Source organism: Oncorhynchus kisutch, unplaced genomic scaffold (genome assembly GCF_002021735.2).
Source record: "Oncorhynchus kisutch isolate 150728-3 unplaced genomic scaffold, Okis_V2 scaffold3785, whole genome shotgun sequence".
Lineage (NCBI taxonomy): Eukaryota > Metazoa > Chordata > Actinopteri > Salmoniformes > Salmonidae > Oncorhynchus > Oncorhynchus kisutch.
The window spans coordinates 9937-28842 of NW_022265730.1; the positions used below are offsets into that span (position 1 = coordinate 9937).

Consider the following 18906-nt stretch of genomic DNA (forward strand, 5'->3'; position numbering starts at 1 on the left):
GGTTATAGCTGAGCCAATTTCAACCAGAGCCTGTGTAGACCAGGCCTCGAACAGTTAAGTGGGACAAAACTGAGCCTATGTCAACCAGAGCCTGGGTAGACCAGGCCTCAAACAGTTTAGTGGGATATAGCTGAGCTGATTTTAACCAGAGCCTGGGTAGACCAGGCCTCTCTCTATCAGTTTAGCGGGACAAAGCTGAGCTTATTTCAACCAGAGCCTGGGTAGACCAGGCGTCTCTCTATGTCCTTAACTCATTGGATGTCTTCACCCCACACTTTAATATACTGGCTGAGCATGATGCATGTTCAATGGCTCCTAATCACTTTAATATACTGGCTGAGCATGATGCATGTTAATAACTCTCGTGTTGTTCTCTTAAATAGACCATAACACATTTAAAAAGCATAAAGATATTAACAAGAGAATAACAGGGTGACACTAATACAAAACACGCAAAGAAACACGCACACACACACACACACACACACACACACACACACACACACACACTTACCTCCGAGGCCTGCAGGAGAGTATCTTTCTCAGTGAGCCGGTCTTCATAAGACAACAACAATGGAGATAAATACTTCATGTCCAGCTGGAAGACAGAAAGGATGACGTTAGAGTTTAGACACCCAGTGCTGGTTTCCAGGACACAGATTCAGCCTCTGGACTGGAAACTCAATGGAGAATCTCAATCTGTGAGAGGATCTCACAGGGAACATGAAATAGATATATAGGGGAGGAGAGAGAGAGAACACCCACTGTACTGAGTACATCAGATATCAGGGGAGGAGAGAGAGAGAACACCCACTGTACTGAGTACATCAGATATCAGGGGAGGAGAGAGAACACCCACTGTACTGAGTACATCAGATATCAGGGGAGGAGAGAGAACACCCACTGTACTGAGTACATCAGATATCAGGGGAGGAGAGAGAGAACACCCACTGTACTGAGTACATCAGATATCAGGGGAGGAGAGAGAGAGAACACCCACTGTACTGAGTACATCAGATATCAGGGGAGTAGAGAGAGAACACCCACTGTACTGAGTACATCAGATATCAGGGGAGGAGAGAGAGAGAACACCCACTGTACTGAGTACATCAGATATCAGGGGAGGAGAGAGAGAGAACACCCACTGTACTGAGTACATCAGATATCAGGGGAGGAGAGAGAGAGAACACCCACTGTACTGAGTACATCAGATATCAGGGGAGGAGAGAGAGAGAGAGAACACCCACTGTACTGAGTACATCAGATATCAGGGGAGGAGAGAGAGAGAACACCCACTGTACTGAGTACATCAGATATCAGGGGAGGAGAGAGAGAACACCCACTGTACTGAGTACATCAGATATCAGGGGAGGAGAGAGAGAGAACACCCACTGTACTGAGTACATCAGATATCAGGGGAGGAGCGAGAGAGAACACCCACTGTAGTGAGTACATCAGATATCAGGGGAGGAGAGAGAGAGAGAACACCCACTGTAGTGAGTACATCAGATATCAGGGGAGGAGAGAGAGAGAACACCCACTGTACTGAGTACATCAGATATCAGGGGAGGAGAGAGAGAACACCCACTGTACTGAGTACATCAGATATCAGGGGAGGAGAGAGAGAACACCCACTGTACTGAGTACATCAGATATCAGTGGAGGAGAGAGAGAGAACACCCACTGTACTGAGTACATCAGATATCAGGGGAGGAGAGAGAGAGAACACCCACTGTACTGAGTACATCAGATATCAGGGGAGGAGAGAGAGAGAACACCCACTGTACTGAGTACATCAGATATCAGGGGAGGAGAGAGAGAGAACACCCACTGTACTGAGTACATCAGATATCAGGGGAGGAGAGAGAGAGAACACCCACTGTACTGAGTACATCAGATATCAGGGGAGGAGAGAGAGAACACCCACTGTAGTGAGTACATCAGATATCAGGGGAGGAGAGAGAGAGAACACCCACTGTACTGAGTACATCAGATATCAGGGAGGAGAGAGACAGAGAGAACACCCACTGTACTGAGTACATCAGATATCAGGGGAGGAGAGAGAGAACACCCACTGTACTGAGTACATCAGATATCAGGGGAGGAGAGAGAGAACACCCACTGTACTGAGTACATCAGATATCAGGGGAGGAGAGAGAGAGAACACCCACTATACTGAGTACATCAGATATCAGGGGAGGAGAGAGAACACCCACTGTACTGAGTACATCAGATATCAGGGGAGGAGAGAGAGAACACCCACTGTACTGAGTAAATCAGATATCAGGGAGGAGAGAGACAGAGAGAACACCCACTGTAGTGAGTACATCAGATATCAGGGGAGGAGAGAGGAGAGACAGAGAACACCCACTGTACTGAGTACATCAGATATCAGGGGAGGAGAGAGAGAGAACACCCACTGTACTGAGTACATCAGATATCAGGGGAGGAGAGAGAGAGAGAGAGAACACCCACTGTACTGAGTACATCAGATATCAGGGAGGAGAGAGACAGAGAGAACACCCACTGTACTGAGTACATCAGATATCAGGGGAGGAGAGAGAGAACACCCACTGTACTGAGTACATCAGATATCAGGGGAGGAGAGAGAGAACACCCACTGTACTGAGTACATCAGATATCAGGGGAGGAGAGAGAGAGAACACCCACTATACTGAGTACATCAGATATCAGGGGAGGAGAGAGAACACCCACTGTACTGAGTACATCAGATATCAGGGGAGGAGAGAGAGAACACCCACTGTACTGAGTAAATCAGATATCAGGGAGGAGAGAGACAGAGAGAACACCCACTGTAGTGAGTACATCAGATATCAGGGGAGGAGAGAGGAGAGACAGAGAACACCCACTGTACTGAGTACATCAGATATCAGGGGAGGAGAGAGAGAGAGAACACCCACTATAGTGAGTACATCAGATATCACGGGAGGAGAGAGACAGAGACAACACCCACTGTACTGAGTACATCAGATATCAGGGGAGGAGAGAGGAGAGAGACAGAGAGAACACCTACTGTAGTGAGTACATCAGATATCAGGGGAGAAGAGAGAGAAGGAAGAAGAGAGGAGAAGAGGGGAGGAGAGGAGAGAGAATAAAAGGGGAGGAGAGGAGAGGGGAGAAGAGGAGAGGAGAGGAGAGAGGATAAAAGGGGAGGAGAGGAGAGGAGAGGAGAGGGGAGAAGAGGAGAGGAGAGAGGAGAAGAGAGTCCCTGGCTTTGCTAATGTGACAGTTCTGACATCAGTGAAGAACAAACAACAGTTTTAGGATATTAGAATTACTGAGGATTGCTAAGGAACACTAAGGAACGCTGAGGATCGCTAAGGGCTCAGACATATAGTCTACATATAGTATAGACCAATAGTGTTTTCTGGCCGATAGTACTCAGTACCGTTGAACGTCATTTTCGAACCAAGAGCACCGATTATACATGTAGAGTCGCGTGAAAAATGTTGGCAGTCAGTTGTCTACAGTGAGCGGTCCCTAAAACACAGCGCTCTGAAATGATCGGCAGACAAACGCTCGATCGACATTCAGGGCGAAAAGTGCGAGACTTAAAATATTATATTCTTGTTCATCTAAATGCACTGTCCGATTTTACAATAGGCTTTACAGAGAAACCATGCCATGAGATTGTTTGAGGACGGCGCCCGCATCAAAATATTTTTCCACCGACAGAGGTTTCATAAATTCACAAAAGGCGATTAAATATTCACTTAGTTTTGGAAATCTTCCTCTGGTTTGTCATCCAAAGGGTCCCAGCTACAACATGTAGTGTTATTTTGTTAGATAAAATCGTTCTTTTACATCCCAAAAAGTCTGTTTAGTTGGCGCCATCGATTTTGAGTAATCCACTCGTTCAACATGCAGAGAAAGGAATCCAAAAATCTACCGCTAAACTGTGTTAAAGCCCAGTTCAGATACGTAAGATGAGACAACACGACGGTCTGAAGGAGTTTTAGAACAAAGTTTGCTTGATCTGAACGGTCCGGTTTTAAAACGTCTCATGTCGTCAGCTGGAGTTTCCGACATTCAACAGGTCACATACCTTTATCTAAAGTCTTGAGACGAGACGGATCCCTTTAGACAATCAGAAGCCAGTGAACTAATGTTCTGCACACAGCCAAGCAGCTAGCTAGCTAACCAAACAGACATCTACCTACCTATTCTGTTGCAGATAGCTAGCCTAGCTGGCTGATATTCATCTGACAAGTCATAAAGTCTACACTGTTACACGTATTTCATGATACTCGTTAGTTACAGTAACTTGTCTACACTGTTACACGTATTTCATGATACTCGTTAGTTACAGTAACTTGCTATAACAAGTAGCAACTTTGTTTCATCACGTCGACGAAACGAGGAACCGTTATCGCGGAAATGGTCTCAACTGCACGTCTCGTCTCCTTGATCCGAATACCCCGTCTTTCGTCAGCTGTCGTACAACACAACATTCTAAAACTAGCTAGTTTTATCTAATCTCGTCTCATGTCGTCTGTTGTCTCTGAACTGGACTTTAAGGATTGCTAAGGATAGCAATCGGTTCACAAATTATGTTCAGAGGTGCTAAGTACTCTCGGCCAGCAAACGCTATTGGTGTGTCGGAGCCCTAAGGATCGCCAGGGATAGTTAAGGATCGCCAGGGATAGCTAAGGTTCGCCAGGGATAGCTAAGGATCGCCAGGGATAGCTAAGGATCGCCAGGGTTAGCTAAGGATCGCCAGGGATAGCTAAGGATCGCCAGGGATAGCTAAGGATCACCAGGGATAGCTAAGGATCGCCAGGGGTAGCTAAGGATCCCTGAGGGTTGCTAAGGATCCCTGAGGGTTGCTAAGGATCCCTGAGGGTTGCTAAGGATCGGGCTCATAATTCACTGGTATACATAGCAGAAGACAATGCCACTGTTTCTAGAGGAGGAATCCATGAGAATGTCTGAGTGACTGACCAGCCAGGGAGGAGCAGATCCTTTAAGTGGCAGGCCATGGGTCCTGGAGCTCTGAAAGACATGGAGAGAAAACATCACTACAGTACATCAATACATCCAGAACCACATTACTACAGTAACTACAGTACATCAATACATCCAGAACCACATTACTACAGTAACTACAGTACATCAATACATCCAGAACCACATTACTACAGTAACTACAGGACATCTATACATCCAGAACCACATTACAACAGTAACTACAGTACATCAATACATCCAGAACCACATTACTACAGTAACTACAGGACATCTATACATCCAGAACCACATTACTACAGTAACTACAGTACATCAATACATCCAGAACCACATTACTACAGTACATCAATACATCCAGAACCACATTACTACAGTACATCTATACATCCAGAACCACATTACTACAGTAACTACAGTGCATCAATACATCCAGAACCACATTACTACAGTACATCAATACATCCAGAACCACATTACTACAGTAACTACAGTACATCAATACATCCAGAACCACATTACTACAGTAACTACAGTACATCAATACATCCAGAACCACATTACTAAAGTACATCTATACATCCAGAACCACATTACTACAGTAACTACAGTACATCAATACATCCAGAACCACATTACTACAGTAACTACAGTACATCTATACATCCAGGACCACATTACTACAGTACATCAATACATCCAGAACCACATTACTACAGTACATCAATACATCCAGAACCACATTACTACAGTACATCAATACATTCAGAACCACATTACTACAGTAACTACAGTACATCAATACATCCAGAACCACATTACTACAGTACATCAATACATCCAGAACCACATTACTACAGTAACTACAGTACATCAATACATCCAGAACCACATTACTACAGTAACTACAGTACATCAATACATCCAGAACCACATTACTACAGTAACTACAGTACATCAATACATCCAGAACCACATTACTACAGTAACTACAGTACATCTATACATCCAGAACCACATTACTACAGTACATCAATACATCCAGAACCACATTACTACAGGACATCTATACATCCAGAACCACATTACTACAGTAACTACAGTACATCAATACATCCAGAACCACATTACTACAGTACATCAATACATCCAGAACCACATTACTACAGTACATCAATACATCCAGAACCACATGACTACAGTAACTACAGTACATCTATACATCCAGAACCACATTACTACAGTACATCAATACATCCAGAACCACATTACTACAGTAACTACAGTACATCAATACATCCAGAACCACATTACTACACTAACTACAGTACATCAATACATCCAGAACCACATTACTACAGTACATCAATACATCCAGAACCACATTACTACAGTACATCAATACATCCAGAACCACATTACTACAGTACATCAATACATCCAGAACCACATTACTACAGTAACTACAGTACATCAATACATCCAGAACCACATTACTACAGTACATCTATACATCCAGAACCACATTACTACAGTAACTACAGTACATCAATACATCCAGAACCACATTACTACAGTACATCAATACATCCAGAACCACATTACATCAATACATCCAGAACCACATTACTACAGTAACTACAGTACATCAATACATCCAGAACCACATTACTACAGTAACTACAGTACATCAATACATCCAGAACCACATTACTACAGTACATCAATACATCCAGAACCACATTACATCAATACATCCAGAACCACATTACTACAGTAACTACAGTACATCAATACATCCAGAACCACATTACTACAGTAACTACAGTACATCAATATATCCAGAACCACATTACTACAGTACATCAATACATCCAGAACCACATTACTACAGTACATCAATACATCCAGAACCACATTACTACAGTAACTACAGTACATCTATACATCCAGAACCACATTACTACAGTAACTACAGTACATCAATACATCCAGAACCACATTACTACAGTACATCAATACATCCAGAACCACATTACATCAATACATCCAGAACCACATTACTACAGTACATCAATACATCCAGAACCACATTACTACAGTAACTACAGTACATATATACATCCAGAACCACATTACTACAGTAACTACAGTACATCAATACATCCAGAACCACATTACTACAGTAACTACAGTACATCAATACATCCAGAACCACACTACTACAGTACATCAATACATCCAGAACCACATTACTACAGTAACTACAGTACATCAATACATCCAGAACCACATTACTACAGTAACTACAGTACATCAATACATCCAGAACCACATTACTACAGTACATCAATACATCCAGAACCACATTACTACAGTACATCAATACATCCAGAACCACATTACTACAGTAACTACAGTACATCAATACATCCAGAACCACATTACTACAGTAACTACAGTACATCAATACATCCAGAACCACATTACTACAGTACATCAATACATCCAGAACCACATTACTACAGTACATCAATACATCCATAACCACATTACTACAGTACATCAATACATCCATAACCACATTACTACAGTAACTACAGTACATCTATACATCCAGAACCACATTACTACAGGACATCAATACATCCAGAACCACATTACTACAGTAACTACAGTACATCCAGAACCACATTACTACAGTACATCAATACATCCAGAACCACATTACTATAGTAACTACAGTACATCTATAAATCCAGAACCACATTACTACAGTAACTACAGTACATCAATACATCCAGAACCACAGTACATCAATACATCCAGAACCACATTACTAGTAACTACAGTACATCAATACATCCAGAACCACATTACTACAGTACATCAATACATCCAGAACCACATTACTACAGTAACTACAGTACATCTATACATCCAGAACCACATTACTACAGTAACTACAGTACACCAATACATCCAGAACCACATTACTACAGTAACTACAGGACATCAATACATCCAGAACCACATTACTACAGTACATCTATACATCCAGAACCACATTACTACAGTACATCAATACATCCAGAACCACATTACTACAGTACATCAATACATCCAGAACCACATTACTACAGTACATCAATACATTCAGAACCACATTACTACAGTAACTACAGTACATCAATACATCCAGAACCACATTACTACAGTGCATCAATACATCCAGAACCACATTACTACAGTAACTACAGTACATCAATACATCCAGAACCACATTACTACAGTAACTACAGTACACCAATACATCCAGAACCACATTACTACAGTAACTACAGGACATCAATACATCCAGAACCACATTACTACAGTACATCTATACATCCAGAACCACATTACTACAGTACATCAATACATCCAGAACCACATTACTACAGTACATCAATACATCCAGAACCACATTACTACAGTACATCAATACATTCAGAACCACATTACTACAGTAACTACAGTACATCAATACATCCAGAACCACATTACTACAGTGCATCAATACATCCAGAACCACATTACTACAGTAACTACAGTACATCAATACATCCAGAACCACATTACTACAGTAACTACAGGACATCTATACATCCAGAACCACATTACTACAGTACATCAATACATCCAGAACCACATTACTACAGTAACTACAGTACATCAATACATCCAGAACCACATTACTACAGGACATCAATACATCCAGAACCACATTACTACAGTAACTACAGTACATCCAGAACCACATTACTACAGTAACTACAGGACATCTATACATCCAGAACCACATTACAACAGTAACTACAGTACATCAATACATCCAGAACCACATTACTACAGTAACTACAGGACATCTATACATCCAGAACCACATTACTACAGTACATCAATACATCCAGAACCACATTACTACAGTACATCAATACATCCAGAACCACATTACTACAGTACATCAATACATCCAGAACCACATTACTACAGTAACTACAGTACATCAATACATCCAGGACCACATTACTACAGTAACTACAGTACATCTATACATCCAGAACCACATTACTACAGTACCTACAGCACATCAATACATCCAGAACCACATTACTACAGTAACTACAGTACATCAATACATCCAGAACCACATTACTACAGTAACTACAGTACATCAATACATCCAGGACCACATTACTACAGTACATCTATACATCCAGAACCACATTACTACAGTAACTACAGTACATCAATACATCCAGAACCACATTACTACAGTAACTACAGTACATCTATACATCCAGAACCACATTACTACAGTAACTACAGTACATCAATACATCCAGAACCACATTACTACAGTAACTACAGTACATCAATACATCCAGAACCACATTACTACAGTAACTACAGTACATCAATACATCCAGAACCACATTACTACAGTAACTACAGTACATCAATACATCCAGAACCACATTACTACAGTACATCAATACATCCAGAACCACATTACTACAGTAACTACAGTACATCAATACATCCAGAACCACATTACTACAGTAACTACAGTACATCAATACATCCAGAACCACATTACTACAGTAACTACAGTACATCCAGAACCACATTACTACAGGACATCAATACATCCAGAACCACATTACTACAGTAACTACAGTACATCAATACATCCAGAACCACATTACTACAGTAACTACAGTACTATATACATCCAGAACCACATTACTACAGTACATCAATACATCCAGAACCACATTACTACAGTAACTACAGTACATATATACATCCAGAACCACATTACTACAGTAACTACAGTACATCAATACATCCAGAACCACATTACTACAGTAACTACAGTACATCAATACATCCAGAACCACATTACTACAGTACATCAATACATCCAGAACCACATTACTACAGTAACTACAGTACATCAATACATCCAGAACCACATTACTACAGTAACTACAGTACATCAATACATCCAGAACCACATTACTACAGTAACTACAGTACATCAATACATCCAGAACCACATTACTACAGTACATCTATACATCCAGAACCACATTACTACAGTAACTACAGTACATCAATACATCAATACATCCAGAACCACATTACTACAGTAACTACAGTACATCAATACATCCAGAACCACATTACTACAGTACATCTATACATCCAGAACCACATTACTACAGTACATCAATACATCCAGAACCACATTACCACAGTAACTACAGTACATCAATACATCCAGAACCACATTACTACAGTAACTACAGGACATCTATACATCCAGAACCACATTACTACAGTACATCAATACATCCAGAACCACATTACTACAGTAACTACAGTACATCAATACATCCAGAACCACATTACTACAGTAACTACAGTACATCAATACATCCAGAACCACATTACTACAGTACATCAATACATCCAGAACCACATTACTACAGTACATCAATACATCCAGAACCACATTACTACAGTAACTACAGTACTATAGTAGTTATAGTTAGGGTAGGTATAGTTAGGGTAGGTATAGTTAGGGTAGTATAGTTAGGGTAGTTATAGATACCTCTTCTTTGCCCAGGGCTGTCTGGTAGGTATAGTTATATTTAGGGTAGTTATAGTTAGGGTAGTTATAGTTAGGGTAGGTATAGTTAGGGTAGTTATAGTTACCTCTTCTTTGCCCAGGGGTCTGAAGCATGTCTGGTAGTTATAGTTAGGGTAGGTATAGTTATAGTTAGGGTAGTTATAGATACCTCTTCTTTGCCCAGGGCTGTCTGGTAGTTATAGTTATAGTTAGGGTAGTTACAGTTATAGTTAGGGTAGTTATAGTTAGGGTCGTTATAGTTACCTCTTCTTTGCCCAGGGGTCTGAAGCGTGTCTGGTAGTTATAGTTAGGGTAGGTATAGTTATAGTTAGGGTAGTTATAGATACCTCTTCTTTGCCCAGGGCTGTCTGGTAGTTATAGTTATAGTTAGGGTAGTTATAGTTAGGGTAGTTATAGTTAGGGTAGGTATAGTTAGGGTAGGTATAGTTAGGGTAGCTTTAGTTAGGGTAGTTATAGTTAGGGTAGCTATAGTTAGGGTAGGTATAGTTAGGGTAGGTATAGTTAGGGTACATATAGTTAGGGTAGTTATAGTTAGGGTAGGTATAGTTATAGTTAGGGTAGTTATAGATACCTCTTCTTTGCCCAGGGCTGTCTGGTAGTTATAGTTAGGGTAGTTAGGGTAGTTATAGTTAGGGTAGGTATAGTTATAGTTAGGGTAGGTATAGTTATCGTTAGGGTATGTATAGTTAGGGTAGTTATAGTTAGGGTAGTTATAGTTATAGTTATAGTTAGGGTAGGTATAGTTATAGTTAGGGTAGTTATAGTTAGGGTAGTTATAGTTATAGTTAGGGTAGTTATAGTTAGGTTAGGTATAGTTAGGGTAGGTATAGTTAGGGTAGGTATAGTTAGGGTAGTTATAGTTATAGTTAGGGTAGTTATAGTTATAGTTAGGGTAGTTATAGTAGGTATAGTTAGGGTAGTTATAGTTAGGGTAGTTATAGTTAGGGCAGTCATAGTTATAGTTAGGGTAGGTATAGTTAGGGTAGTTATAGTTAGGGTAGGTATAGTTATAGTTAGGGTAGGTATAGTTAGGGTAGTTATAGTTATAGTTAGGGTAGTTATAGTTAGGGTAGTTATAGTTAGGGTAGGTATAGTTAGGGTAGGTATAGTTAGGGTAGGTATAGTTAGGGTAGGTATAGTTAGGGTAGTTATAGTTAGGGCAGTTATAGTTATAGTTAGGGTAGGTATAGTTAGGGTAGTTATAGTTAGGGTAGGTATAGTTATAGTTAGGGTAGGTATAGTTATAGTTAGGGTAGTTATAGTTATAGTTAGGGTAGTTATAGTTATAGTTAGGGTAGGTATAGTTAGGGTAGGTATAGTTAGGGTAGGTATAGTTATAGTTAGGGTAGGTATAGTTAGGGTAGTTATAGTTATAGTTATAGTTAGGGTAGGTATAGTTATAGTTAGGGTAGTTATAGTTAGGGTAGTTATAGTTAGGGTAGGTATAGTTAGGGTAGGTATAGTTAGGGTAGGTATAGTTATAGTTAGGGTAGTTATAGTTATAGTTAGGGTAGGTATAGTTAGGGTAGTTATAGTTAGGGTAGTTATAGTTAGGGTAGTTATAGTTAGGGCAGTTATAGTTATAGTTAGGGTAGGTATAGTTAGGGTAGTTATAGTTAGGGTAGTTATAGTTAGGGTAGGTATAGTTAGGGTAGGTATAGTTATAGCTAGGGTAGTTATAGTTAGGGTAGTTATAGTTACCTCTTCTTTGCTCAGGGGTCTGAAGCGTGTCTGGTAGCGGCTGAGCTCCACATTGAGGCGATGGACGGTCATCTTCAGGATGTCGTTCTCGTCTACCACCTCCTGGGCTTGCTGCCTCAGACTCAGCAGCTCTGCCTGTTCACCTACAGGGGGAGCTACAGTCAGTGTCTGGTCCACACAGGAAGTACAATGCAGAACACGAGTCTCTCCCCCTACCCAGTCTCTCACGGCCCCCAGTCTCTCCCATCCTCCACCCCAGACTCTCACGGCCCCCAGTCTCTCTCGGCCCCCAGTCTCTCTCGGCCCCCAGTCTCTCCCCTCCTCCCCCCAGTCTCTCCCCTCCTCCCCTCCTGTCTCTCACGGCCCCCAGTCTCTCACGGCCCCCAGTCTCTCCCCTCCTCCCCTCCTGTCTCTCACAGCCCCCAGTCTCTCACGGCCCCCAGTCTCTCACGGCCCCCAGTCTCTCACGGCCCCCAGTCTCTCACGGACCCCATGCTCTCACGGACCCCATGCTCTCACGGACCCCAGGCTCTCACGGACCCCAGGCTCTCACGGCCCCCAGGCTCTCACGGCCCCCAGTCTCTCACGGCCCCCAGTTTCTCCCCTCCTCTCCTCCAGTCTCTCACGGCCCCCAGTCTCTCGCCTCCTCCCCTCCTGTCTCTCCTCCCCTCCTGTCTCTCAAGTCCCCCAGTCTCTCGCCTCCTCCCCTCCTGGCTCTCCTCCCCTCCTGTCTCTCACGGCCCCCAGTCTCTCGCCTCCTCCCCTCCTGTCTCTCCTCCCCTCCAGTCTCTCACGGCCCCAGTCTCTCCCCTCCTGTCTCTCCTCCCCTCCTGTCTCTCACGGCCCCCAGTCTCTTGCCTCCTCCCCCCCAGTCTATCCCCTCCTCCACCCCAGTCTCTCACGGCCCCCAGTCTCTCACGGACTCCAGTATCTCACGGACCCCAGTCTCTCACGGCCCCCAGTCTCTCACGGCCCCCAGTCTCTCCCCTCCTCCCCTCCAGTCTCTCACAGCCCCCAGTCTCTCCCCTCCTCCCTCTCACGGCCCCAGTCTCTCCCCTTCTCCCCTCCAGTCTCTCACGGCCCCCAGTCTCTCCTATCTGTCACAGCCCCCAGTCTCTCACAGCCCCCAGTCTCTCACGGACCCCCGTCTCTCACGGCCCCAGGGTTTTTCTCTCCTTGTCCCCCCCTTCCACCCCACCTTAGGTCCTCTCCCCTCTTGCCCCCCTCAGCCACCAGTATCCACCCCACCTGCTGTAGGGACAGGGGCCTTGCTGAGTTCCCGCTCCAGACTCTGGACCCTCTGGTGGCTCCTCTGCAGCTGCAGGCTCTGTTCTGTACACCTCTGCTCCAGCACCCTCCTGTCTGCCCCCAGGGCCTGGTTCTGCTCTGTTAAAGACCGAACCATCTCCTTCTGCATGTCCAGAACCTCTCTGTAGGCACTGCTGGCCTCTGAGTGTGGCAAGGTGTATGGCACAGCACAGCAAGACACAACACACACAGACAGAGAAAACACAGACAGACACACAATGACACACAGACAGAGACACACAGACAGAGACACACAGACAGAGACACACAGACAGAGACACACAGACAGAGACACACAGACAGAGACACACACAGACAGAGACACACGCAGACAAAGAGACACACAGACAGAGACACAGAGACAGAGACACAGAGACAGAGGCACACAGACAGACACACAGACAGACAGACACACAGACAGAGACACACAGACAGAGAGACAGCAAGCAAAGAGGAAAAGTGTTGATGAGAACATAAATACTGTGAGGTCCAGACAACACAGATATATAATAATACTGTGAGGTCCAGACAACACAGATCTATAATAATACTGTGAGGTCCTGACCGACTCTAAGGACGACTGTGTGCTGACTCTAAGGACGACTGTGTGCTGACTCTAAGGATGACTGTGTCCTGACCGACTCTAAGGATGACTGTGTCCTGACCGACTCGAAGGATGACTGTGTCCTGACCGACTCGAAGGATGACTGTGTCCTGACCGACTCGAAGGACGACTGTGTCCTGACCGACTCTAAGGATGACTGTGTCCTGACCGACTCGAAGGACGACTGTGTCCTGACCGACTCTAAGGACGACTGTTTCCTGACCGACTCTAAGGATGACTGTGTCCTGACTGACTAAGGATGACTGTGTCCTGACTGACTAAGGATGACTGTGTCCTGACTGACTAAGGATGACTGTGTCCTGACTGACTAAGGATGACTGTGTCCTGACTGACTAAGGATGACTGTGTCCTGACTGACTAAGGATGACTGTGTCCTGACTGACTAAGGATGACTGTGTCCTGACCGACTCGAAGGATGACTGTGTCCTGACCGACTCGAAGGATGACTGTGTCCTGACCGACTCGAAGGACGACTGTGTCCTGACCGACTCTAAGGATGACTGTGTCCTGACCGACTCTAAGGATGACTGTGTCCTGACCGACTCTAAGGATGACTGTGTCCTGACCGACTAAGGATGACTGTGTCCTGGCTGACTCTAAGGATGACTGTGTCCTGACCGACTCTAAGGATGACTGTGTCCTGACCGACTAAGGATGACTGTGTCCTGGCTGACTCTAAGGACGACTGTGTCCTGACCGACTCTAAGGATGACTGTGTCCTGACTGACTAAGGATGACTGTGTCCTGACTGACTAAGGATGACTGTGTCCTGACTCTAAGGACGACTGTCTACCTGATGGTCCATCTCTCCTGCTTCCTGAACTCTTGGTCTGCTGGGCTGAAGACCTCTTCTTAGATGCACAGAAGCTTTCTTCTGTCAGATCTGAGAGAAGAAGAAGCTTAGGTATACACACAGAGTCAGTGTAATTCCTCTCATCACCTCCCTCTGAAATATACAACTACTGGCAATTAGAAAGACAAAGAGAGGGGAGAGAAAGAGAGTGGATAGAGAGAGAGGAGAGAGATAATAGCTGCCCTCACAGTGTTAGACTGTAGGCTGATCTAGACTAGGTGATAGACTGTAGGCTGATCTAGACTAGGTGATAGAGAGCTGGTATGGAGAGGATGGGAATTATAATCCTACCATTTGGCAAATGAAATGGGAGTGTTTTCATAGGCGGTCTCACTGGACCAAAGATAAGTCCTTACCTGGGGAAGGCATGCTTCTACGAGACCAAGACGAAGGCCTCTGCTCCAGTTTGGACGGTGTGGCCTGGGGGAGAGAGAGGGATTGTAAGAGGGATCATGAGAGAAAGAAAGAGAGAGATAAAGATCGAGAGAGATATGAATGCACAGTCCAACTCCAGTCCTCCATTACCCCCAAAAGCCCAACTCCAGCACTCCCAATACGACCAGGATGGGTTGATTATATGACTAGGATGGGTTGATAACAGGACCAGGATGGGTTGATAACAGGACCAGGATGGGTTGATAATATGGGTTGATAATATAACCAGGATGGGTTGATAATATAACCAGGATGGGTTGATAATATGACCAGGGTGGGTTGATAATATAACCAGGATGGGTTGATAACAGGACCAGTATGGGTTGATAATAATATGACCAGGATGGGTTGATAATATAACCAGCATGGGTTGATAATATAACCAGGATGGGTTGTTAATATAACCAGGATGGGTTGATAATATAACCAGGACGGGTTGATAATATGACCAGGATGGGTTGATAATATGACCAGGATGGGTTGATAATATGACCAGGATGGGTTGTTAATATGACCAGGATTGGTTGTTTATATAACCAGGATTGGTTGATAATAATATGACCAGGATGGGTTGATAATATGACCAGGATGGGTTGATTATATAACCAGGATGGGTTGATAACAGGACCAGGATGGGTTGATAATATAACCAGGATGGGTTGATAATATAACCAGGATGGGTTGATAATATGACCAGGATGGGTTGATAATATGACCAGGATGGGTTGATAATATAACCAGGATGGGTTGATAATATGACCAGGATGGGTTGATAATATGACCAGGATGGGTGATAATATGACCAGGATGGGTTGTTAATATGACCAGGATGGGTTGATTATATAACCAGGATGGGTTGATAACAGGACCAGGATGGGTTGATAATATAACCAGGATGGGTTGATAATATGACCAGGATGGGTTGATAACAGGACCAGGATGGGTTGATAATATAACCAGGATGGGTTGATAACAGGACCAGGATGGGTTGATAATATAACCAGGATGGGTTGATAATATGACCAGGATGGGTTGTTAATATGACCAGGATGGGTTGATAATAATATGACCAGAATGGGTTGATAATATGACCAGGATGGGTTGATAATATGACCAGGATGGGTTGTTAATATGACCAGGATGGGTTGTTAATATGACCAGGACGGGTTGATAATAATATGACCAGAATGGGTTGATAATATGACCAGGACGGGTTGATAATAATATGACCAGAATGGGTTGATAATATAACCAGGATGGGTTGATAATATAACCAGGATGGGTTGATAATATGACCAGGATGGGTTGATAATATGACCAGGATGGGTTGTTAATATGACCAGGACGGGTTGATTATATAACCAGGATGGGTTGATAACAGGACCAGGATGGGTTGATAATATAACCAGGATGGGTTGATAACAGGACCAGAATGGGTTGATAATAATATGACCAGGATGGGTTGATAATAATATGACCAGAATGGGTTGATAATATGACCAGAATGGGTTGTTAATATGACCAGGATTGGTTGTTTATATAACCAGGATTGGTTGATAATAATATGACCAGGATGGGTTGATAATATAACCAGGATGGGTTGATAATATGACCAGAATGGGTTGTTAATATGACCAGGATGGGTTGATAATAATATGACCAGAATGGGTTGATAATAATATGACCAGAATGGGTTGATAATATGACCAGAATGGGTTGATAATATGACCAGGATGGGATGATAATAGGACCAGGATGGGTTGATAATATGACCAGGATGGGATGATAATAGGACCAGGATGGGTTGATAATATGACCAGGATGGGTTGATAATATGACCAGGATGGGTTGATAATATAACCAGGATGGGTTGATTATATGACCAGGATGGGTTGATTATATGACCAGGATGGGATGATAATAGGACCAGGATTGTGCCTTTGTCTTCTGGAGAATGAAAGAAAATTGATATGAAAACCAATAGAACACGAGAGAAATGGCATTGGGGTGGGTCTCTACAGAAAGACAGTTGATATGAAAACCAATAGAACAGGAGAGAAATGGCATTGGGGTGGGTCTCTACAGTAAGAAAGTTGATATGAAAACCAATAGAACAGGAGAGAAATGGCATTGGGGTGGGTCTCTACAGAAAGAAAGTTGATATGAAAACCAATAGAACAGGAGAGAAATGGCATTGGGGTGGGTCTCTACAGAAAGACAGTTGATATGACAACCAATAGAACAGGAGAGAAATGGCATTGGGGTGGGTCTCTACAGAAAGAATCATTCAAAAATACTTCCCTAGAAAGCATGACTTAGCCACAGTGGAATCAGGGATCAGTAAGCTTCTTTAAAAACAATACCTGTAGATTGTTTCAGATCACAAGCTCGTAGGCATATGCCTATTGGGAAGCCCGCAATTTGTGCAGGGCAGGTGGCAATAAACCTAGCTGATTACGGAGTTGAGGCTGTCAGTGAAAAGCATCTCAGATATTGAGAAGATGATGTGTCCGGAGTATAATTTATAATGTTGAGAAAAGGGGGGAGGGGTGTGTGGCGAATAAATTCCCCATTACATAGGTCACCGTTACTTCCTGTCATTTGGTTACATTCATGTCTGTTAATGCAGGTATTAATTACAATCATTTACCGTAGTCATTCTCGGAGTGGAGACGTTGTTTGCAGAGATCACAACCTGCTAAACTTGTGAGTTTTGCTTTCATTTACTAGATATGTAAAATGTTTTCAGTGTCTTCTGTTTGGAGTGCTCTATGTGAGCAATGAGCGTGTGTCTGGTTTCTCTGTCCTGATCATGTTGAGGGAGCGTGTGTCTGGTTTCTCTGTCCTGATCATGTTGAGGGAGCGTGTGTCTGGTTTCTCTGTCCTGATCATGTTGAGGGAGCGTGTGTCTGGTTTCTCTGTCCTGATCATGTTGAGGGAGCGTGTGTCTGGTTTCTCTGTCCTGATCATGTTGAGGGAGCGTGTGTCTGGTTTCTCTGTCCTGCTCATGTTGATGGAGCGTGTGTCTGGTTTCTCTGTCCTGATCATGTTGAGGGAGCGTGTGTCTGGTTTCTCTGTCCTGATCATATTGAGGGAGCGTGTGTCTGGTTTCTCTGTCCTGATCATGTTGAGGGAATGTGTGTCTGTTTTCTCTGTCCTGCTCATGTTGAGGGAACGTGTGTCTGGTTTCTCTGTCCCCTTAATGTTGAGGGAGCGCCTGAGCATAGAGGTAACTGGCAGCTCAGAAATGTACTGGCTGAGGGGCGGCGACCGGCTGAGGGGCGGCGACCGGCCGAG

At 43.4% G+C, this 18906-nt stretch overlaps 1 protein-coding gene across 1 annotated transcript in view; it reads right to left on the reverse strand.

The window, feature by feature from the left end:
• Positions 1-445: 445 nt before the first annotated feature.
• LOC116371860 (centrosomal protein of 89 kDa-like) overlaps positions 446-18906 on the reverse strand; it is a gene marked incomplete at its 3' end in the record, with an annotated part of 36668 nt that continues 18207 nt past the window's right edge. Inside the window, exons 7-12 of the mRNA XM_031820950.1 lie at positions 15531-15594; positions 15115-15204; positions 13637-13837; positions 12389-12531; positions 4963-5013; positions 446-598 (exon numbers count right to left, since the gene is read on the reverse strand). Coding sequence (XP_031676810.1) covers positions 446-598; positions 4963-5013; positions 12389-12531; positions 13637-13837; positions 15115-15204; positions 15531-15594 — 702 coding nt within the window. The remainder of the gene's footprint in view (positions 599-4962; positions 5014-12388; positions 12532-13636; positions 13838-15114; positions 15205-15530; positions 15595-18906) is intronic.